Source organism: Scophthalmus maximus, chromosome 14 (genome assembly GCF_022379125.1).
Source record: "Scophthalmus maximus strain ysfricsl-2021 chromosome 14, ASM2237912v1, whole genome shotgun sequence".
In the NCBI taxonomy this organism is placed as follows: Eukaryota; Metazoa; Chordata; class Actinopteri; order Pleuronectiformes; family Scophthalmidae; genus Scophthalmus; species Scophthalmus maximus.
This window is the reverse complement of record NC_061528.1, coordinates 12,289,592-12,312,642: the sequence shown is the minus strand read 5'-3', so window position 1 is coordinate 12,312,642 and position 23,051 is coordinate 12,289,592. Positions and strand designations below refer to the sequence as shown.

The window sequence follows — 23,051 nt, the reverse complement described above, 5'->3', positions numbered from 1 at the left end:
TGATTTGACCTCAAGATGTGTGGCTTCAGCCGTCCAATGAGCCGCCGGTCGATTCCTCTCTGTGCACTGTGCCATGTGAAACGCTGGAGGGCGTTTGACCTACATCTTAATATTATGGCGTTTCTGGAGCTCAAGTGCTCCATCTGACATTATCACAGCTTCACACGGGGCCACTGTGTCTTCACTGGCAAGTGTGTCGTAATTTTCGTAGGGGGACTCGACCGAGTTCGATGCCGGAACAACCACGGAACAATTCTCACTGTGAACAAGAACCTCTTTTTTGCGCCGTCCACAGTTTCTCTCCGGAGCCATAACAGAGTGACACATCTTCTTCGCGGCAGGGAAAGCGGGGAAGATGGCAGGGTCAAAAGTAAGTGACGTTACCTGACATTTCTTGAGGAAATTCACTTATTTGTCAGTTTGTTAAAGTCTTGTCGTGTAGCTGTTCGTGTGGATGATATAAGCGGTTTGCAGTTCCAAAGAATGTCGGACGTGTGAGCGACATGTTGAGACTGGGACTGAAGCCGACGGCGACACTCCCCGTGTTGACCGTGTACACACTACACTCGTTTTAACAACGCGAGAACACGTGTCCTCAAAATGAAATCTGGAAAACGCTTCCTGGTTTGTGTCACCTTTAATGTGCCGAACCGAACAAGTCGCCCTGAATTAAGACCTGCGCTGTATTAAAGGATGATTTGTTCCTCTGCAGTCAGCGCTGGTGCTGTGTATGGACGTGGGCTTCTCCATGTCCAACTCTGGCCCGGGTGAGGAGCCTCCCTTCGAACTGGCCAAAAAAGTCATCCAGAAGTTTGTCCAGCGTCAGGTACATTTACGCGTTCGTGAAACATTTATCAAACTAACGACTACAACGTCATCTTGTATACGTACTAACATGTCTTTTGTTCTGACAGGTTTTTGCGGAGACAAAGGATGAGCTGGCTTTAGTCCTGTTCGGCACAGAAGACACCAAGAACCCTCTGGCCCTGGACAGGCAGTACCAGCACATCACCATCCACCGCCACCTCATGGTGGCTGACTTTGAGCTCCTGGAGGAAATTGAGAATCAGATCCACCCAGAGAGTCAGCAGGCAGATTGTATCCTTTCGACCGATCAGTTCATCGAGGGTTATGTCTGCTACAATTGATGGTCACTTTCATGTTGCAGCGGAAGAACTGTACATATGCAGGTATTACAACAATTTGGTTCATATGTTGCCTGATATTTTAAGATAACTTTTATGTTAAGACTCACATTAAGGTGCTTTTTTTACTTGTTTTGTTTTGTTAAAAAGTTGTTTTGTCTTATATATATATTTATTTTCTGAATAAGCCAAATAGACACTGGTTAAGTTTGGTTATTTATATCATAATTCGTGAAAGCTCCAAGAGAAATTGACTTTGCATTATTTACCACAACCTACAAACATTTGACTGGCATTACATTTTGAGTGAAGTTGTGACATCTTTTTTTAATTGTGAGTCTTAACATATAAACCCCTAACGATGATATCCCCAAGTTCACATTCAGAGTTTGTACTGTGAAATAACTCCTTAACTACTGTTCAACAGGGCTGGATGCTCTTGTTGTCTGCATGGATCTCCTTCAGAAAGAAACTAAGTAAGAAGCCGCTTGTATCTTGTAACTCACTTCACTCTGCTGAATGAATAACCGGTTCTTCAGTAACATGACTGAGATTGTGTCTGGGGTTTTCTCTTTTCAGGGGGAAGAAGTACGATCGTCTCAACATTGCCCTCCTGACAGACCTCAACGCCCAGTCTAGTTCAGACCACCTGGATGTTATAATTGAAAACCTGAAACGAGCTGGCATCACATTACAGTTCTTGTAAGGCTCAAACATATTTACAATGTAATTTCAAAACAAATATTTATTCTTCTTATATTTGACAGGGCAACAAATTCAGGCTGTTTGACAGTCTGGAAAAAATGTGTGTTATCAAAGCGTGTCCATATTAAACAGATGTCTTTTAAAATGAATTCACACTAGTTTCGTGACATTGGTTGTGACATTGAATCCGTTTGCAGTTTATTTTCTTTACTTTGACTGTGGTCATTTGCCTCGTCAGTTTGCCTTTCCCTGTGAAGGACGACGAGGAGGGCGGGGGGAATGGGGGGAGACGAAGCCCCGGTCACCCAGGCACTGGCAAAGGTCTGTCCATGGAACAGAAAGACAGTGTGGACATGATGAAACACATCATGCTGACTCTGGATGAGGAGGACGGCCTGGATCAAATCCATACATTCAGGTCAGAAGGCTCTTATTAAACACAAGATAATCATTTTCATGTCTTCATCTTTTTTTTCTTGTCTGTCTCTGAATCACATCCTTCTATATTTATGGGTTGATAATGCTCTTCTGGGATGAGGTCATGTGACTAAGTTTTCGGTATGGTTTACTCTTGCCCTGTAGGAATGCAATTGAGCAGCTGCGCATGTTCAAGGGAATCGAGAGGAGACCCATGGCCTGGCCCTGTCAGCTGACAATTGGCAGCTCTCTGTCTATCCGTATTGTTGGGTTCAAAGCAGTAAGTAAACTAGGGAGCAAATGCCTCACATCCAGAGGAAACTGTAGGTCTGGTTCTGGTTCTGGTCTGTTTTTTCTTTCTTTTTTTGTTTTAAAAACAAATCCGTTTGTGACACAATCACAAAAAAGCTGCTCCATCCATCCATTTTCTATATACCACTTATCCTTCTAAGGGTCATGGGGGGCTGAAGCTCCATCGATCCCAGCTGGCTTTAAAGTGAGAGGCGGGGTTCACCAGCCAATCACAGGGCCAAAATACAGAGACAACAACCATTTACATTCACACCTATGAGATTCTAATTAATTAAACTCCAAACTGCATGTCTTTGGACTGTGGCAGAAAGCAGGATACACAGGGAGAACATGTAAACTTTACCTTCGTGCTGTGAGGTGGTAGTGCTAACCCCCTACACCACCGCGCTGCCCCCACAACATTGAGGTGCTTGATAAATTTAGGGAAGCCATTCTGGGATATTACATATGTCCAACAGGTGACAGAAGAGAAGCTAAAGAAAATATGGGCCACAGTCGACGCTCAAACCGCCCAGAAAGAAGACGTGAAGAGAGAGACTGTCTACTGCCTGGACGATGACAACGAGACTGAGGTGCAAAAGGACGACACTATTCAAGGTGAGAGAGTTTTTTTGACATCGGAGTGCTTACGTTGTTGTTCCACCCAGGGAAATTGAATTCATTCATCATTAAAATTCACTTGTTTTCTGTTAACAGGTTTTCTTTATGGAAGTGACATTGTTCCCTTCTCCAAAGTGGATCAAGACCAGATGAAGTACACGCACGACGGCAAATGCTTTGCTGTTCTTGGCTTTGCAAAAGAGAACACGGTATCGTACTTTTTATATTGGTTTGTAATAACGAACTAAGTCAAACAAATGTGGTGTAAACCTGAAACTTTGTGATTCGGATGGTTACTTTATTCACATACCGTTTGTTTTTACTGTCTGCGTGCAGGTACGCCGTCATCAATTCATGGGAAATCAGGTCATCAAGATTTTTGCTGCCAGGGGTGATGAGGTGAGACGAGAGAGAACTGAATACATTGCTTGTGACTTTAATGGCAATTTTCTTCTGTCCATCAATTTCCTTTCTTGGCCTAAATAACCATTATGACACAGGTAGGTTGAAGGTGTTCTTACGCAGTACAACAGATTTCCCACTCTTTGAGTATTTCATTTTAGCTTATTGTTTATTGAGGTTGTTGAGCAGATGGTGAACATGCCAGATGATTCCATTCATGTGGCTGTAGTGTGTTGATCTTTGACCTCAAGATCTGTCAGTCTTTAGCTGGTCTGTAAAGAACGGTGTGCGCTCCCTCTACCTGTGCCTTTCATTTCCTGTGACCTATGCCCGTATATATAAACACACCTTCCTGTGCATTTTATAACCGCCACCAATGATCTAAAATCATACAAGATCTCAACAAAATAATACTGCCAACAACAAACAATTAACGGCTCCTACAGTGACTGTATTTTGATGACATTGCTCATGTCTATTTATACTCCAGCATGCAGGAGTGGCGCTGTCGGCCGTCATCCGGGCGCTGGATGAATGCAAAATGGTGGCCATTGTGCGTTACGCCTACGACCGGCGCAGCAACCCTCAAATAGGAGCCGCTTTCCCTTGTATCAAGCGGGACTACGAGGTGAGATTATAGACTCCTACACATGCTCAAATCTGTGTCAAATAGCAAAGAGGTAACTATCCATCTGTGTCCCTCCGTAGTGTCTGATGTACGTCCAGCTGCCCTTCACAGAAGACCTCAGACAGTTTACGTTTCCTTCTCTTGAGAACAACAAGAAGTTCACACCGTCAGGTACCGTTTGTGGATGTCATGTTTATTCAAAGTAGTTACTCTTGTTGATGAAAAGTGCTGACAAAAGTGCTGATAAACATAATGGAGGACTTGGATGTTACTGTATAAACATTCTTTCTAAATATGAAGCATCTCACCTTTCAACTCACACGTTCATGATCAACCTGCAGCAGATTCTCTGCAACAGGGATCTTTTCATCTTCCATTACAGCTGCTATGACCTGCTAATGTAAACATATCATGTTGCCTCCTACAGACACTGAAGGTAAAGCTGCACTATTATAACACTACTGCACCACTTCTTTTGTTGCCTGCAGATGGCAGACATCAGCATGTGGACATGCATCTGCTGTTACTTTGCTAGTCTACATCTGGCTTAAGTAAATGTACTCATACCACATGAAAAAAAACAACCTCCATTAAGTAAAATTCCTGCATTTAATGTTGTACTTATTTGAAAGTACACAAGTATTAGCAGGGAAACTTTGACACTTAGGTATTAAAGGTGAACTTACTAGATATGCAAATATATTTGTCATATACTGTGGGATCCAATAAATCGGTGCCGACTTTCCCATTAACTGTATTGTAACAATAAGTTAAATAACATTTTATAAACTGATAATATATGTGTTTTATGAATAAAATCTTGAACTAAAAGGTAACTGGGTCAGCTGTCAGATAGTAAAAAGTACAACACGTCCCTCTGAAATGAATTACTAGTGTAAATGATGATGTATATTGTGTTAAAGAGATACATAAATGAAAAGACTGCGGTGCTCTCTGTGATTTCTTCAGAAACTCAGCTTTCTGCTGTGGACTCTCTCATTGACTCTATGATGTTGGTCGAGGAAGACGAGAATGGAGAAAAACGTGACATGTTGAAGGTCCATCACATTCCCAACCCTGCCTTCCAGAGGCACTTCCAGGTACGGCAACACAGTTTGTGTTTCACACAGCCTGACGAGAGCTTCACCAGCTCGCAGCTATTCATGTCCAACCAGTCGCCGTCTGACTCTCTTCCTTGACCAAACCTCTGTTTTTAGTGTCTGCATCATCGGGCAGTATGTCCCGGTACCCCCCTTCCCCCCATGGAGTCGTGGCTGAAGGCTGCTCTCGAGCGCCCTGAGGTCATTAGCGAACGTTGCCAAGCTCCTCTCGAGGAGATGAAGAAGAAGTTTCCACTCACGCAAGTGGAGAAGAAAAAGAAGCTGAAGACTAGTGCTCAGATTTTTGGCAAAGAGTGAGTGTGATTCAGTGTTGTACTGGGTCTCTTAATGTCATGGACATGGCTGTTAGTAACTCTGATTGTAACGCTGATTGCGTGGCAGTTTGAGGTTTTTCCACATTACATAAACAATAGTTTCTGAAACTATTTCAGTGTTTTAACTGAGCCCTTTGTGATTTACAGCTCGGAGGTGCCGGATGCCAAAAAGGCAAAAGGAGATGACGAAGAAGAAGAGGAGGAGTATAATCTGGCCGACATTGCTGAAGGCTCTGTTACTTCGGTAAGAATCAGGGGAGCGAGAAACCACTTGAACGGCCTTACCCTAAGAATTTCCATTTTACCTCAACCATGACTAATATTAACTACTTAACCAGGTGGGAAGTGTTAATCCAGACCGAGACTTCTGCACTCTGATCAAGAGGAAGAGTCTTCCATTCGGAGAAGGTGAACTCCACTTTTTCCCTTTATTTAATGGTGAACTGGGCTGATCTTTTTTATTTAATTTGTTGTGTTTTATAAACCGCCATGACGCATGTTCAGCCCTTGCTTTTGTGTTTCTCTATGTGTGGTTGTGGTGACCCCTGTGTCCTCTCCAGTCTGTCAGCAGCTGACTCACAGGATAGAGCAGTTGCTTGGCAACAAGAACACACACTACTACATGAAAAGCATCACTTGTATCCAGGCTTTTAGAGAGCAGTCCGTCAAGGTAAATAAACATTCACTATCTTCCATTTGGGAAATGCATGATGCAGTGGGGGTTTTCTGTTTTCTGTAAGAGTCTGTTTTTCAAATATCCTTTAGATATCAGACAGTGTGGAGATTCAACTCGAGGAGATTACGACTAAGTCTGTTTTATGTCTCAGCTTGAATTGAGGCCAGTTACTGTGCGAATGCACTTATCTGTCTGCATGTAAATGTGAGCTTTAAGGAGACTCGTAAATGTTTGTGTTTCATCTCTTTCAAAAATTCAGCAGGGAAATGCTGAGCTGTACAATAGCTACCTCCAGTCTTTGAAGAGGAGCATTCCGAACAGAGGACTCGAGGTCTTCTGGGACCTGCTCGTTCAAGGTACAATAAGTCTCTTTACTCAGGGCTGTGGGGTTCCTCTCACTCTTTCACAAACCATTCATCCCCTGAGAAGAGATGAAATGTTTGCATAGATTCTTGAGTTTATTGCTGCTGTTCAGAAATAAGTGAACGGCACAAAAATGGCTGACTGATGCTTGAAAATGCCTCAAGTGTCTGAAAGCATTTCACAGGACTTGACTCTTGCTGTTTGACAGATGCCATAACTCTGATCAGCAAGGACGAGGTTGATGGAAGCTTCGTGTCCAAAAACGAGGCTAATCAGGTGACGTGTGTGAGCTGATGAGGAACGAGTGACTGAATATTCTGAAATGAAGGTGATCTTGAGACACTGACTCAATCCGGCCTTTGTTCTCAGTTTCTGGTTGCTGAGGAGAAGAAAGAGGAGACGACTGCACCCCCAGCTGAAGATACAGGAGATTTCGATGACTTGGTAAGTGTGAAGCTGCTTCCAGACATGCACTTCTGTCCGGAGGGGCTTAATGTGAGGATGCAAATGTCCCACAACATTGTCCAGAACTTTTTTCTGAAGCCCGTGTGAGACTACCGCCGAAAATCTTCAGAATAATCAGAGCGAGCGAGTTGGGCGTGTTAATGACTGTAAACAAAAACACTGCTTTCCTCCGCGGAATAATCGCTCTGCCTCCTGCGTGCTCTACCCAGGCACCGCTGAATGTTAAGGACATTTTCCCGTTGGTAAACAGGAAAATGTTGGTTTACGTTGTAAACATGTCTGTTCGTCACACTTGAAAGGAAAACTCCAGAATCCCATTTTCTGGACGTTTTACAGAGTTTGTGTCTGAAAACTGTTTTTGTGTGATTGTTTTCTGTGACGACCCTTTTCAGGTTTTAATTTAACTGATGTGCCCCAAACTCATGTTGAAGCTATTTCCTGTATACGATATGCATCACTGTATGTCTGATAATGATCCTGGGCCTATTGAGACCACTGATATAAACTCTATGGTCTTAACCAACCCCCCCTCTTCCTGTGCAGCTGGACATGATGTAAGAAGGGAGGCCATGGGAGAGTCTGCGGTGGCCATGCAGAGAGAAATGAGAAGAATGCCGTCTTTCAGTCTGACCAGACCAAACCAATCCAGCCGTCCACTGTTCAGCCTCCCACTTGGTGATACTTTGCAACTGGTGACATCAAGCAACTGCATGCAATACTGCACAGGGTTTGAATGAACGGGTGTTTACACCAGTATGTGAAAAAGAAAGACTACTCTTTACTCTATTCAAAAACTATGTTTAGGGCTTTAGATGTGTTTTGTCATAAATGCCAGTCTCAAAATTATTGTCAATCGTATGAATATCTGGTTATAATTCCTTTTGTAATAGGCAGTAATGTTGGACACAGCGAGTGCTTTGAATGTCGAGATTTGTGTACACTTGGGAACATTTGGGACTTCACAGAAGACAGCACCTCAGCAGCCAACAGACTGCAAGTTTATTATTTTTGATCAGTAAAGTTTTAAGTGTTGAAGAATGCTCAACTTGTTTTATATATTTGTTGGAAAAAAATACTGAGGATGAATACAGTTTAAGTGGCATCTTTTTGAAATTGTGGAGTGCATAGTGGAATCATAATAAACATATCTCCTGTTTAAAATGTTAGATGAACAGCAGTAGCACCAGCATGATATTCATGTCCACATGAGTATGGTCCCTCTTTAACATACCCACCGGATGAAACGGTCAAAGAAGCTGGACCGAGACAGATCAGACAAGTCTTTTCCTTTAAAGATGGCGTCCGGGTCACTCATAGCCAGCTTCATTAGGACTTCCTGGTCAATGTCACTGCCGGTGGCTATCACTGTGGAGACGACCTGTGCCCCGCGCATCGCGCTAACTGCCTCCTCCAGGTTGCTGCTGCCGGTGACGCCGTCTGTGATGAAGACGAACGAAACCTCTGCCTCGTGTCTCGTCTGGCGAGCATTTCCTTTACCCAAGACGTTGTCTATGGCGTGGATGATGGCGGGCCCCACGCTCGAGGAAGAATCCAGATAAGGCATGCGTGCAATGCCGTCAGCGATGAGGGCAGGGTCGTGTGTGAGGGGGAAGGCTATGTGGTTCTCGCTCTCCTTGCCGAACTCAACCAGCGCCATGCGGGCTCGCATGCGATCGGTACTGCTCTGGGCGAGTCCCAGTCTCTCCGACGCCTTCTGCACAAATTCTCTGACATGCTGGAAGTTCTCTGTCCCGAGGCGCTCCGAGCCATCGAGCAGAAAGACCAGATCTACTGGCCGCCCGACGCACTGAGCCACATCGGGTTCTATAAAGAAAACGAAAAAATGACCGAGCTCCATCCCATTAAAATGCTGATCATAGATCTCCGCCACGACAGACACCTACCTCTTTTGCAGGGGAGATCAGGGCACACAATCACTGGGTCTGGAAGGGAAATCACACGGACACGTGTTAGATAAGTACTTGGACCGGCGTTGGCGTCCCGTTGCGTGTACTGGTGCATGCTCACCTGGACAGAGCACAGTCTCCATTGTTTCTATGAAGTCTTCAGCCACCAAGTCAACGTAATGCTTCATCTCAGTGACCCGTTTCTTATTTCCGCACGCTATCGACCCCAGGATTTCGTCATCCTGCTCCCTTTTAAACATATCCCCGACCCCAATGGCGTTCACCACCACGTTGTCATCATCACAGAGGTACCTGAGCAGATCCTCGTCGTCGCGTGGGTCAAATCGGCCGTCTGTGATCACCACCACGGATACCTTGGCTCGGGCCCTCTTGCTGTTCTTGATGAGCGTATCGTAGGCGAACTTGAGAGCCGACGGCGTGAAGGTGCCACCGGCGATCCACTTGAGATTCTTCACTGCCATTTTAAAGGCCGCCATGGAGTTTATGTTCGGGTCGTCGAGATGGACGGCCTCAAAAGTCCCGTTGTGACTGAACTGTACAACTCCGACTCTTGTGCCTAGAGGAGGGCAGACATGTCAGGCAGTGCGTTTCCAAGCGAATGATTCCAGTTTTAATAGTAAGAAAAGGCTGACAACTCGTATTTTTAAAGTTGTCAACAAATGTTATAAAAAGACCAACTGTACAGAAGAACAAGAACATTTCTAGATTCTTGGTTTTGTGTTCACATCAGTCTGAATGTGAATTTACAAGGAATATTTACATGGAGTATGATTTTTGACACTTGATGGCTGAAAATAACACTGAGTGTACCGTAACAAGGTACAATTTTTTTTTGCTCTAGCTGTAAATTCAGTGGTGGATTAAGTGATTCAGTTTTTGGAAATGGTTAATCTCTTATGGCAGACGCTACCTCTCGTCATTTGAAACTATGTCTGCAAAATGATTTACAGGAGACGTCTGTGCTGTGTCTGTGCTCGAGCGTACCGGTTGGTGACGTGGGGTCGCTGGCCATGGAGCCCATTCTGTTGATGGTGTTGATAACAAAGTTCTTTTCCAGGGTGAAGTTTGTCAGCCCGACACTCTCTGAGCTATCAATTACAAATACGATGTCCAGAGCTCCGCAGCGCTTCTCACAGTCTGAAGACAAAAAAGACATGAGCAGGATGCACCGTGTTGGAAAGATACTGACAAAATGGCCGCGTTTGATTCGTGAACTTCGCATCTCACACTGCACGTCTGTATCGTGGTGATGGTGTTTGCTTACCACAACAACCGCACGTCTCCCTGATGTAAGTCATGACATCACAGTCCTGCAGTGACAGGTTTCCAAGTTAAACCTCAAACCAAGAAAGTTTAGATAATGTAGTATTAACAAAACGGAGTGTTTACTCACAGTAAGGCCAGGATCACCCGCTGGTCCTCGGTCGCCCTACACAAACACACACACGCACAAAGAGAGAGCGTGCAGCAGTTGAAGCTCAAAATATGCATTAATGGTCAAGTATTTATTCGACTGACTCTGCTGTTGCTTACATCAGTTCCAGGCTCTCCGCGGGGTCCTCGCTCTCCTGCCTCTCCGAGCTGACCTGATTCTCCCTAGAGACAAAACACATTTTTCACTGGAACCCTACTGGATTTTCTTCATAACACTGCATGTCTTTTTCAAGATTTCTGTCACTGGTCGACTCCAACGACACCAAAATATTTCTTATGGCCTTCTTAATGACATCATGAGACATTAATGACACACTCTGGTCACATGATCTCTTGGGACTGGTGTGGTGCCATTGTTTGTGTCCATCTAAGAAACTGCAGCTGGTTCTATATCCAGTAACTTCACAGCTTTATTCTTCGTATAAATTCATATGAGACGTATTTTGTTGGCAAAGTGACGCGCTTAACCTGTATAGGGTCTAGTGGTATGTAGCCATGCACATATTTTCAGTTTAATCAGCTTAGGTCTTGATATACTGTCCCCAAGTTTTGACTCAATCAAAAACATGATCGGTGACTAAAGTTTAGTTTGTGTTGGACAAACAAATGCCTCTTTCCAGAGACGATGACCCTGTTACTTTGGAAAAAAAGAGTTTTCTTTGGAACTAGTCAACTGAAGAGAGCCCCACTGAAAAGTTAGGGAGAGCGAATTCTGCATTATCCCGAGTACATTGTTTTTGGAAAGACACATTATTGCTGAACTTTTGAAATAAAATATTCCCCTGTGATCACAGAAAACCTTTTGCTACCGGAGTGATGGCGGAAAGTTCAGACATATTTCAAAACTTGGACAAATAAAATGAAAGCTATTTGCATGGGTAAATATATTTAACGGTAAATGTGTAGTGTTTTTCATAATTTGGGTGAATCTGCTACTTAAAGTCTTCCAGGTTGAGCAGTAGGCATGGCATACATGGCATAAGGGTTGCCTGTCCCCGTTGCACCAGATTACGTAAACGTCTATCCTGGTTTTGTTCATCTACTTGTACTTTGGCTTGGTTGGTTGTTGTTTCAGTCTTACAAGCTCTCCTGGAAGTCCTTTGTGTCCTTGATCTCCTTTGGCGCCACAGTCACCTCTGCCTCCCCGGGGTCCTCGACTGCCCGGATCACCTCTGTCTCCCTGGAGAAGAGTTTAGACTCAAATAAAGACATTAAAGGCACGTGCAAGAATATCATGAGGTACAGTAAACAGAAAACCGTACGGTGGGTCCTCTCTGTCCAGGATAGCTGAATCCTTGTCTTCCCCCGTCGCCCTTTAGAGGGAAAAAACATATATATAATGATAAAACGCTGCAGTTTCTTCGCTAAATTTTGATGATCAGAAAAGTTGAATTCTTTGCTCACCTTTGGTCCAGGGGATCCAGAGTCCCCCCTTGGTCCAGGGTCTCCTGGATCTCCCCTAGTGCCCTGCAACCACAGAAGATAAGATGTGTTGTCCACTGAATATTTCACACACATATTTTGTTAAGCATCCGCTCAAAACAGGAGCTCCCACAATTAAAACTTGGTGTTGATTATAGATCATAACAAAACTCACACTTGCTCCTGGGCCCCCTGACTCTCCCGGCTGACCCCTCGGTCCTTGTAGTCCTTGATCTCCCTGGATGAGAGAGGGTAGCAGAAAAAAAACAGCCTTACCTCACCACAGCCCACAATGAATTACTTATGCTGCTGTGAATTTGGAAATGCATTTTTTTTTTTTTGCTGAACAATTTCCCTGGAAATTCTGCCTTAATGATAACAGACTCAGCTCAGGCTATCTTTGGCAGGACAACTAGTACAAGAACATATTTCTCTGGTAGTGTAGGCGTAAGAAGTCTCGCTGCGGAGGCATCCCACTGCCGAAGTCCACCCACAGCACGATCCCCTCACCGTTGCTCCCTTGAGTCCGTCTTCCCCCGACCGACCTCTGCCTCCCTCGGGACCTAGTTCTCCCTTTGAAAATAAATGAATGCGTCAGGATTTGCCAGAATTTTATCAATCGTCTCATTCAAAACACAACAGGAACTGAGACAATTTGACAGACAACCTGGTTAGGAAATATCCTAGAGCACCAACCAGGAACAATATTTCTGGGCTTGTGCAGTGGGTGTTTATGGTCTTTCTGTGGAAGACTAACATTCTGCTGAGATATTTGAAACACGTGGGATTTGTTTTGTGCTGTCCAAATCTCTGGTAACATCAACAAATTCCACTGATTTGTCAGAGTTTCAAATGAAGTTGTTACTTGGCTTTTGGCTCACCAGTCCCAGTCCCTTTCCTTCATGTTCCCCACACAATTATTTTAACAGTAAGTTGAGTCATATTTGAGGTGAGTTTCTGTAGTATTGTATTTTCTACGAATTGAGCAGTGGGTTTTTAAGGACTATTGACTAAAAACTAATTCAATGAACAGCCCTGTGCGCTGAACTTACCTTCTCTCCATTAAAGCCATCAGGTCCTGGTGCTCCCTTTGCTCCAGAATCTCCTCTCCTTCCCTATGAACATTCAGTTGAAATGAACTGATAACAAACTATGACAAATTCTCACTTATTAACAAAATAAGTGTTTGAAATACCTCTTCTCCTTTTGGTCCTGGTAAACCTTCAAGCCCCTGTGAGAGATACATATTTCTGAATCAGCTTTGTAACAATAACTTACAATAACAAACAATCATAAAGAAGAAAAAACATCTTCTGTACCGGAATTCCCTTTTTCCCTGGCGGCCCCGGATTTCCAGGATTTCCCATTTCACCCTAAGGAACAAAGACTCAGGCCAGTGATTCTGTTTTCAAAGTAAAGAAAAATGATGTTTTGGATGATGTTTTCTGTTGCGTTTTAATTTTGAAGTTTACCTTTGGCCCTGGTTCACCCTCGGGACCAGGGGGGCCCGACTTCCCAGAGAGGCCCACATCTCCCTAGACGACAAAATAAGAATATGTTACCGAAGACTTTTAACAGTTGTAGCCTACATTTAACACGTCTAAGAGTCTATGACCCCAATGGATCGGGGGATTGCTATTGTGTCTCTGACATAATAGAAAAAATTCATTGTGCAAACAAAAAATCTAAAATATCGTCTTTAAAAGATCTCTTTAGAAACAGAACTGAACTCAAAAGGAAGCAAGGCAAAGGTCAAGTTAAAAAGTAGCCAATTTCCAATAAAATAAGGTTTGTGTTCACTTGGTAAGAGTAATTGGGAGAGGGAGGTTCAGCAGTTGAGCTAATGCTAATGTTGTAGCATGGTGATCTGAAAAACTTGAGCCTAGAAACATTGTGATATTTAATAAGTTCCCCTTAGATTTCTTCTAATTCTTTTTTTTTTTTTTTTTTGCTTTTTACTTCTTTGGATGTCTGAAAACCCGAGAGATGGGCAGCGATTCAGAAACCTTGACCTGAGCTATCTGTCTTCAGTCTTCTGTCTTCATGTTGCTCAGCTGCTCTAACAGCTGTTCTGACAGCCAAGCTGCTTTACATTGGAAATGTATCTTGCAATCAAAAGGACCACACTGAAGTGTTTTCCCCCATGTCTTTCTTTTCCAGTTGCAGCACTATCTGGTCATTAGGCAAAACTAAAGCTCCATGGAATCTATTCAGATTCTGTAAATATTTCACTCTGGACAAAGTGTTGGACCGACAGACCCCAACAGGCTGACAATCCCACAAAAACACCATCTGCAGTGTGCCAACTCCGGAGCCCCATCATGGACAATCCAACATTCGCCAAATGTTTTATTTTTTCGATTGCTTCTGGTAAGGAGAAGTCCCTGGTTTTGATTTCATACAGACCTTTCCTCCCTTGTCACCAGGTGGCCCAGTGTCACCAACGTCTCCATGGTAGCCATCTGGTCCCTTTAAGAGACAAGAAAAATACTTGTTCATCACATCAGTCAACTGATCTTCGCAGCTCTATGGCTGATGATAGGTTGTAAAATGAACCAGCCATGTGAATTATTTTCATTTAAAAAATATGATCAATAAGCTGATTAGAATAGAACTGGACGTATTCATGATTGGATGAAAGAAAGATGTTCTCACCTTGGTGAACGTGCATCACATTTACCATTTGTAGCAGCATGACAGTGAACACTTAACACCTCGAAGACTCACCTTATCACCCGGGTCACCTTTGCAACCAGGAGCTCCAATTCGGCCAATTTTACCCTGAAGATTTCACAGACAGTCGTTTATTAAGTCGATACACTGAACGTCTAAAAGTCATGGTGTAGTGCAGATTTTTCTTTGTCACATTAAGACTCACCTTTTGGCCGTCGCTTCCATTCCTGCCAGGTACTCCTGCCACACCCTGAGTGTTTGGACATCAGGACAAAAAAAATCAACCTACAGTTGACAATGTTGGGTGCAGGAGAATATAGAAAGGAAACGTGTATGGAAGCGTAACGTTAAAATGGCCATTTACCTGTGCTCCCCAGTCTCCGATTTCACCCTGAGGAGGTAAAACAGACCAGACACATTAATCCAAATAGAATTTCTTACAATGTTGAGAGATGAACAGAACAATAGGAATAGAAAGATTTAGGTCTCACCTTATCACCTGTCAAACCAATCGCTCCCTGGACAAAAGCACAGAAGCACATGTTAGTGTGACAAACAAAACCCCAACACCTGAGATAAGTACCAACTGCAATAAATCCTCAGCCTGAGAAAACCTTTGGACCAGGTCGTCCGATTGGACCTTCAATGCCAGGATCACCCTGAAATATAGAAGATATATATTCAAACAATTTAAATGACGCTGCACTAGTATTATAAAGATTCATTGTTTATTAAGTTCCTGTGGGCTAAGTGTCTACTTACATGTCTGCCCTTTTCACCTTTTGGTCCAGCATTACCTCTGTCTCCTTTTATACCCTATAAATAAGAAGCATAACAAGCATAAATATAATTATATGTAAACCATTTATATAATTATATATACATATTGTTCATGTAGTTTTTTTTCATTACAGATTTTCATTGCTCACCTTTGGACCTCGAGGCCCTGTTGATCCAGGGATCCCAGGAGCCTCAAAGCATTTATGTTCATAACACTAAAAGATCAGAGAGGAAAATTAAACAACATTAAATGTTGTAATGCATGAAAACAAGGGAGACATGAAACATTTGGTGCACCTCAAACCAGTCCAATTTTTAAAGAGCATTATTGTCAGTGGCGTACACATAATCTTCCTTACCTTTGAATACGCTTGATATTTCTGCAAAGAGAAGACAGCAGTTAGCAAAAAGTACCTGAATGTGATACTGTAATTAAATCTGAATCGATATATACGCATTCAAGACAAGAAGGGAAAAACATCACCATGGCTTTTATGATGCGATCAATGGATTCAGTGTTTATCTGCGGCCGCCCGTCAACGATGTCCACAGCGATGTAGTCGTCACGAAAGAGTTCAGTGGGAGAGCTGGCTATCTCTATCATCCCGACATCATCGATTTTTCTGGACGATGCCACTGAGAATATTTGAATCCCGCTCTCGCGGGCCCTCTCTGCCATCACCTTGATCCCCCCACATGGATTTCCCGTCACGTGGCCGTCCGTGATGACCACTGAGAAGAGGACGGCGTCCGTTCCTGAGTAGTGGTGAGTCAGCTGGTGGGTCATGTTTTTCAGGGCACAGTCGATGTAGGTGCCTTTCCCCAGGTACCTGATCCCGCCGAGGTTCCTGATGAAGTTCTCCCTGGTCGTGAACTGGCTGAAGACGACCTGCGTCTGGGAGAAATGCAGGCCTCCTATGGACCAGCTGATCTGGATCTGGCCCCTGTACTCCTCGTCAGACAGCCTCTGGGCAAAGATCTTGGTGAACTCTTTGATGTTTTCCACCAGGATACCAGGCGGGGACTCCTGTAAGGCGATGGTCTCTGAGGTGTCGATGGTGAAAAACAGCTTGATGGGACAATCGATTATCCCGGCTGCAGGAGAGAGGAGCGACTCAAAGGGTAAATAGGCCTTTGACACAAATTACAAATGCAGTACATGCAGCACGTTTCCCCACCACCAGTACAAATTTGATGTACTTGAACTGTAACTGAGTATATTATTTTCATGCCAATTTATACTCCCGCTCGTGTACATCTCAGGGTAACATCATACTTTTTATTCTTCTATACACCAACAAAAGAAAATTGCTTATCAACTTGAAAAAATACTTTAATTGGTAGCACACAAAGGGATTAAGGTTTTTCAATTGTTTTAACTTGTTCACGTAAATTTTTAAGTTGGTTAACAAATTCCTTTTTTCACTGCAATTATTTTATAGCTTTAGCTATTTTAAAACAAAATGTTTTTGTTTTTCTCATCTTTTTTATTTCCCTTTTGATAAATTTGACGTTTGGAATATGAGTTGGACAAACAAATACTATGAAAAAACATATTACAACAGTAAAAGAATACATGAGCTTTGTGTTCTTTTACGTTCCTTCAGTTATCTCATTATACTTACATCCCTTTTTACATTTTCAGTGCAAGACTTACTTTTAATGGAGTCATTTTGATCTAAACACATTTTCCACAACTAGGTCAAGTATAACTTTGAGGCACTTCTACTTAAATTGAGTTAGTTCACTTCAACTCCACCATGTTTCATGGGAGATGTTGTACTTTTTACTTTTCAGATTAACATTATTGATGTATAACATATGATCTGTTTATACATTACGATGCATTCTTATAGTTAAAACAACCACAAATATTTAACAAAGCAATCAGAACAAGCTTCAACTGGACCAGCTATTAAAGTGTTGCTCATGTAAAAACATCAGGAATAATAACCCAGTGATAGAAGCGACCATTCTGCATTATGAGTACTTTTACTTTGATACTTAGGTTCCTTTTTTTTGTGAATAATTCTGTGCGTTTACTTAAGTAATGTTTTGAATACTCGCCTTTTACTTTGGATTTTTTTTGTGAGATAGTTCCTTTAGTCAAGTAAATGTTCTTAATACTTCTACCGAAAGGCCTCAATTCTTATGAGGCAAATCCAAAAATAACATTATCATCATTGATCATCTTGATTTGAGCTTGAAAAGGGGTTCAAGGAACTCACTCTCACAACCTTGAGGTCTGGGCGTGGGCTCAGGCGGGAATGGAGGTGCAGTCGGCTCTGGACTGTCCCCTCTCCCATCTAGTGGTCTGGGCCCACGGGGGGTCAAGCCTTGAGGGATTGCAGCTTGGAGCGCGCACAGAAAAATGAACCCTGAAATCATCCCCATTGTCTTCCTGCAACCGCTGAGAAATAAGGCAGAGAGGAACAGATAGGAGAGTTGTCAAAGGCTTTACTTTTAACTCCGAATGTGCCCTTTAAATGCAGGAAATAGCTGTCAAACAAGTGAGTCTTCACAGAAGGCGTCTCCGCAGAGCTTCGGAATGTTTATAGTTGTTCTAAACAATGTTGCTGTGAATAACCACACTGTGGAAAATAAGAGGACAATACTTAAATTGTTGCATCCCACCTGTTTAGTGAAGCCGAAATCCAGGGCGGGGGGGTTCCCAGGCTATTTCATGTCAAGAACCCCCAAAACACGAGGAAGACAACAGAGGGACCGGGTGATGTTTTGAGTGAGGAAATAAATTCCAAGAGGTGTGAACTGATAAGACAGTGGAGTTTGAGTACTTCTCTACTGCAAATATAATTCCCTCAATCCATCATCAACAAAGAGCACAAGAATAAAACACAGTCGCAGTCACAATAGTGAAAACTCTGTCCTCAGCAGGCGTTCCCAAACTGTTTCCTGTCAAGAACATCAGAACATAAAGAAGACAAGAGTTGTGCTGCTGTACAGTGATGGAGTGTCACGGAACACTGTTGCTTAAGATCTGTACTTAAATACTGTTACGTTATTTAGGTACACTTGATTTTTTTTCTATTTAATGTCATTTTATAAATGTACATTTTTACTCCACTGCATTTATTCAACAGATAACTTGCATCCCTATATTAATATAAGATACGATAAGATATGGATAGAATAAGATAATCCTATAAAATAGAATGAAATAAAGTAGAACTATATAAAATGGTTAGAAACAGAATACACATATTTTCTTGTCTTTTTTAAAAAAAAGGCAATGATACAGATTAATTAATATAAAGGTAGTCAAAATAAGATCAATCTCAACCAGCCACGAATTTAACATTCTAGTTATGAACAATGCATCAATAACTTTGGTCCATGTGATACATGACAATATAACACTAAACATGGTCATTTTAAATAAGATGATCCTTTTACGGATCCCCATGGAACAATCATTTTAAGTACATGTTGCTGCAAATGCTTTGACTTGCGTAAAATTCTACTTGTGTTTAACAACCTCTATCTTCCATTATAAGTCATGTTGGTCTTTCTGTCCCACGCTGGGCTCGGAATAATTTCACTCTTCACACTGCATCATTTGTCTTTCAAAATCACAGATTTTAAAGTTAAGAGGAGATAAACAGTGATCTGTCTACATGTCAGTCAACCACACACACACACAGACACACACACTATCTACCACACTAAAGCATTTTGTAAAAGTTAGCACAAAGTGCACTCACCTCGGGAACAGTATAAAGAGAATGTAAAAAAAAATCCAAGCTGTGGCTGGAGACTGTCGGGAAATTCAAGCAATTTCCACAGACTGTAAGCTACAGATAGTCATCTCATTCTCAAAGTATCAGAGATCTCTCGCAGGGTCAGCTCCTGGTCGAGGGGGCCGCCTGTTTTATTCTCAAATGACGCACCCGAGCACGAGCGCGCAGGGTGATTTCATTGGAGAGCAGCTGATGTTTAGATGATCGGCTGCTGGACGGAAGGAAGACCAGCCCAGTAGAAAAAGTAGAAATCCTCTAAGATGGAGTGGCCTTGTGTAAATATCAAACGCTGCGACAGTCTATTTATCTGCCTGGTCTGACAGAATAACTGTGAGTGTCACAGACGGATTCTCTCCAAAGAGCCGCCTCACAAACACATGAACCCCGCTGCTCCACATCCCTACATGGAGAGAGCTGCACACGCCCGCACACTGTTTATGTTCCCAGACCGCACGGCAGGAGAGATGTCACGACTTGGAATTCAACTGCTGCAGCAATCCAGATAATTCACACCTCCGAGCGATTACTCGATTAACTGATCACTATCTGGAAACGATTTTGATTATTTATATACTGTAGCTACTGATTTACATTAAAAAAAAGTTAATTTAAAAAGGAAATCAAATTGTCTGGTTCCAGGTTTAACCTCAAAATAACTAAAACACAACTACAACACATCAGTCCATCATTATTTTACCCAAGTTAATATTAAATCATATGATATTATAAAACACACACAGGGGCCATTTCCCTGCCTTATGATCAATTTAACTTTTGGCAAATTTTGCCATTGATGCTTATTTATGTTAACTTGCTGTTGTTACTGGATATTCTTACAAACAGAGACATTAATAGAAATATGTATCTCACACCTTGTGTGTTCAAAGTCTAACAAACCTCTTAAATACATTTCCTTGCTCATTAAACAATTGCAATATGTTTTTTCCCTTTAAAGTTTGAAACCTACATTGTTTATATCCATGTTTACATGCTTGGAGCGTGGAATAGTTTCCTGGAATAAATGGAATAGTATGAATATTGGCAGGATGTATCTGGTTTTGAGTGCATGAGTATGAGAAACAACAAAACAATTGAACATTAAAAAAAACAACGGCCACCACCACAAAAAACTCCACTGGGTATGTCTTCATAACAGAACAGCAATTTTCAGCCAGTAAGGAGATGCGTTCAGTATTCTGCCTGTTGGTGTCAACTGACACCATAATTTGACTAAAGCCACATTTAATTTCCTTTCTTTCTTTCTAATGAATCTGAATATTCGCAGGATAAAAGCATATACAGGCCTTCTGTGTGTGATGGCACCATGGATGCTGCAGCATCAGCTTAGTTCTCGCAGCCAATCAATTTTTCATTGTCTCTCGAAGGACGTTCTTTTTTCCCCTTTCAGCCGCTGTCGAATATTACAGACGACCTGTCTGTCTTTTCACTCCTCAATGATTTTATCCTATTTTTTCTTTTAATGAATCGAGGGCAGGGACGTGTCCTCTCTGCAGGAGCTGTGGCGAGGTCGCCCTGATGACAGGAACTTTATGCTTCATTTAACTTTAGTATTTATATGCGCACGCAGATATGCTTTGATGAAAACACTGTGAGAGGCACTTGCGGACTGTGTATAACTGCACTGTAAGTTTTCCATGAAGGACTTCCACCATCACAATAAATCAATTATGTTTTCACACTGGGATGCAATTAGTGCTGCAGTGCAGCTTTTCCTTTTTTTTCCTTTTTAAATGGTAATTATCCATTCCTTTTTGTGTAACCACCACCTAGTGTTGAATGTTGTTCATGCTTCACATATTTCAAGTTTATTCTCAGCAATTTACACAATTAGGGCAAAATGGGGATATCCAGTGGTAGCTGCAAGCTTGAAGACAAGGGTATTCAATGACGGTAGATATACGGATATGAGGAGACCTGAGCCTCACATAAACTATTTGTTGTTTATCTGGTTCCTCTATGATGCACATTCATTTGAGGTTGTAGCTATACCCATACTTCAAAACACCAGATCTCCTTTATTGCTAAAATCTAATCCTCATGTGCATAAGAAGTTGTGCAAGCCTGCACTTTTCAAGGATTACTGGCTGGAACCCTGTCCAATCTGGGGAGGATATAATGAGATACCTGAGCCAATAAAACTGCTCAATAACATTGTCCATATACTGTAAAGCTGTGGTGATTTCACCTTCTCCCGGTCATTAACAGCGCCAACAAAACAATGCTCGTCGTCCTCAACAGGGGGAAAATGTGGGAATTCTTTGGGATGGGACCTTTACAGGAATGTGCCCTGTTAGTTTGCCTTTTAATCAGATCACACACCGTTTCATGGCATTGTGTGACTGCATCAGTGTACGGCCCCTCATCAGGGGCTCAATTAAAAGACATACATCTATTGACCTGCTCAAAGAGAGCTGCCGCCGTCCGTCCATGGAGCACACAAGTGTGTGTGTGTGAATCGCTGTGTCTGTGTGTATGCAAGGGGTGGGTGTGCACTTCTGAAGAGAAGCTGAGCGGGCAAGTGAGCGATTAAGGGAGTGGCAAGCAATCTGAGAGTCTTTTCCCTGGGCAACACTCTTTTTTTAAACGTTTGCTGCATCCAGATGAACATTTGGAGGTAGAGAAAGCTGTGAGTCACGAGGCGAGCAACAAGCCCACAGGATTAGGCACAATGAACAATGATTCGTTTATGACTCTGATGTTTGAAGTGTCTGGAGATGCTGATATGTCTGTGTAAGCAGTAAGGAATCTATTACTTCATACAGTATAGTGGCTCTAAGTAGAAATGCATCAGAATTAGCACAAACGTGCTGAAGCATCTGAATAACACTCGATGATGCAGAGTGTGTGGTACAACTATCCAACAAATACTGTGAGGTAGATGTTTTCACACAGACAACAAGAATCTATAGAGTCAATCTTTCGGGAGCCTGCTGGTGAAAGGTTTCATCCTCGTCACGTGGAAATGACCTTGAGCAAGACATTAAAACGTCTGCTTGTAGTAACGGCATTAAAGCAACTGTTGAAAGTGCATATAGGGGGGTCGCCTTGTTTCAGACTTTTAAATTGCTGCCCCACCTCTTAACTTAAATGTTGCGACTGTTGTGTCAAGATAGAAGGATAGAGTGGCCCCTGTTCAGCAAGTCCTCAAGAGCAGTACACGACTGAGCCACCAGGGGGAGAACACAAGCTGCAAAAACAGGTCAGTGAGATATATGTTGCCTGTCATCTTTTCTGTTGGTTCACTCCTGTAAAAGTCTATTTAAACTTAATGCAAGAGTAGGTTCAGAAAAAAAAAACATGATGGATGAATGTCTCTGCATCCTCAAAGAAGAAGAATCTCACCCTGAGTGCCAAAGGTCGCATGTCCGCAATTTCTTCCTGGCACTGTCATCCACCAGCAATTCTCGCTCCTCTATAATACCTGTCATTTCATTTTATCTCATCTCAGCTCAACACAAAAACAGCAGCTCTTAAAAAATGTTCTATTTTTCAGGCGTTCTGCCTGTGTGATTCAGACTTCAGATGACCTGCTTGAAAAGCATATTACCTTATATGCAATTCACCCAGTTTCAAGAGGTTCAGCATTGCATTGTGTAAAGTCTGCAAAAAAAATAAATAAATCCCTTTTTGGGTCAATTTTCTGCAGATGAAAGCAACGTGTACAATGGTTTTATGACAATGAACACAGACGAGGAGAAAGACAACGGCTCTGAAATCCACTGGTTCGTATGAATTTCACACATTCATGCTTTGCAACATGCCTCACTTATTTGCTTTAGCTGATATGTTAGAAAAAGCTTTAAATAAATAATTAAACTGTTGGAGACACGTGACACGTATTGATCCTGAAAGAGGACGTTCATGTGATAAACTCATATCTGCTTGGT

The 23,051-nt window shown here is 42.4% G+C and overlaps 2 protein-coding genes across 5 annotated transcripts; one reads left to right on the top strand and one right to left on the bottom strand.

The window, feature by feature from the left end:
* The first annotated feature begins 203 nt into the window (after positions 1 to 203).
* Positions 204 to 8,320, top strand: xrcc5 (X-ray repair complementing defective repair in Chinese hamster cells 5). Of its 2 annotated transcripts, none has more exons than XM_035603718.2 (21): positions 204 to 370; positions 713 to 826; positions 915 to 1,098; positions 1,573 to 1,621; positions 1,725 to 1,847; positions 2,089 to 2,268; positions 2,433 to 2,547; positions 3,038 to 3,176; positions 3,276 to 3,388; positions 3,516 to 3,578; positions 4,072 to 4,209; positions 4,290 to 4,380; positions 5,179 to 5,309; positions 5,427 to 5,623; positions 5,792 to 5,888; positions 5,983 to 6,052; positions 6,205 to 6,314; positions 6,580 to 6,676; positions 6,892 to 6,959; positions 7,053 to 7,127; positions 7,692 to 8,320. In XM_035603718.2, the coding sequence occupies exons 1-21, from the start codon at positions 356 to 358 to the stop codon at positions 7,704 to 7,706; spliced, it is 2,184 nt and encodes a 727-aa protein (XP_035459611.1). In that variant the 5' UTR covers positions 204 to 355; the 3' UTR covers positions 7,707 to 8,320. The 2 variants fall into 2 exon arrangements, with proteins under 2 accessions (XP_035459611.1, XP_035459610.1); XM_035603717.2 differs by lacking the exon at positions 204 to 370 and adding an exon at positions 462 to 624.
* On the bottom strand, positions 8,120 to 19,461 carry LOC118282543 (collagen alpha-2(VI) chain-like). Of its 3 annotated transcripts, none has more exons than XM_047337206.1 (28): positions 19,108 to 19,461; positions 17,623 to 17,795; positions 15,870 to 16,480; positions 15,745 to 15,765; positions 15,535 to 15,600; positions 15,368 to 15,421; positions 15,220 to 15,264; positions 15,097 to 15,123; positions 14,970 to 14,996; positions 14,811 to 14,855; positions 14,660 to 14,713; positions 14,339 to 14,401; positions 13,405 to 13,467; positions 13,252 to 13,305; positions 13,128 to 13,163; positions 12,985 to 13,047; positions 12,443 to 12,505; positions 12,108 to 12,170; positions 11,915 to 11,977; positions 11,773 to 11,823; positions 11,592 to 11,690; positions 10,610 to 10,672; positions 10,470 to 10,505; positions 10,341 to 10,386; positions 10,061 to 10,213; positions 9,177 to 9,632; positions 9,053 to 9,091; positions 8,120 to 8,972 (listed from the first exon to the last, which is right to left on the bottom strand). In XM_047337206.1, exons 2-28 carry the CDS (start codon positions 17,777 to 17,779, stop codon positions 8,371 to 8,373), a joined length of 3,120 nt encoding a protein of 1,039 aa, XP_047193162.1. In that variant the 5' UTR covers positions 17,780 to 17,795; positions 19,108 to 19,461; the 3' UTR covers positions 8,120 to 8,370. The 3 variants fall into 3 exon arrangements, with proteins under 3 accessions (XP_047193162.1, XP_035459609.2, XP_047193161.1); XM_035603716.2 differs by having other exon boundaries at positions 17,614 to 17,795; positions 19,108 to 19,460; XM_047337205.1 differs by lacking the exon at positions 19,108 to 19,461 and adding an exon at positions 18,020 to 18,202 and having other exon boundaries at positions 17,614 to 17,795.
* Between the last annotated feature and the right edge of the window lie 3,590 nt (positions 19,462 to 23,051).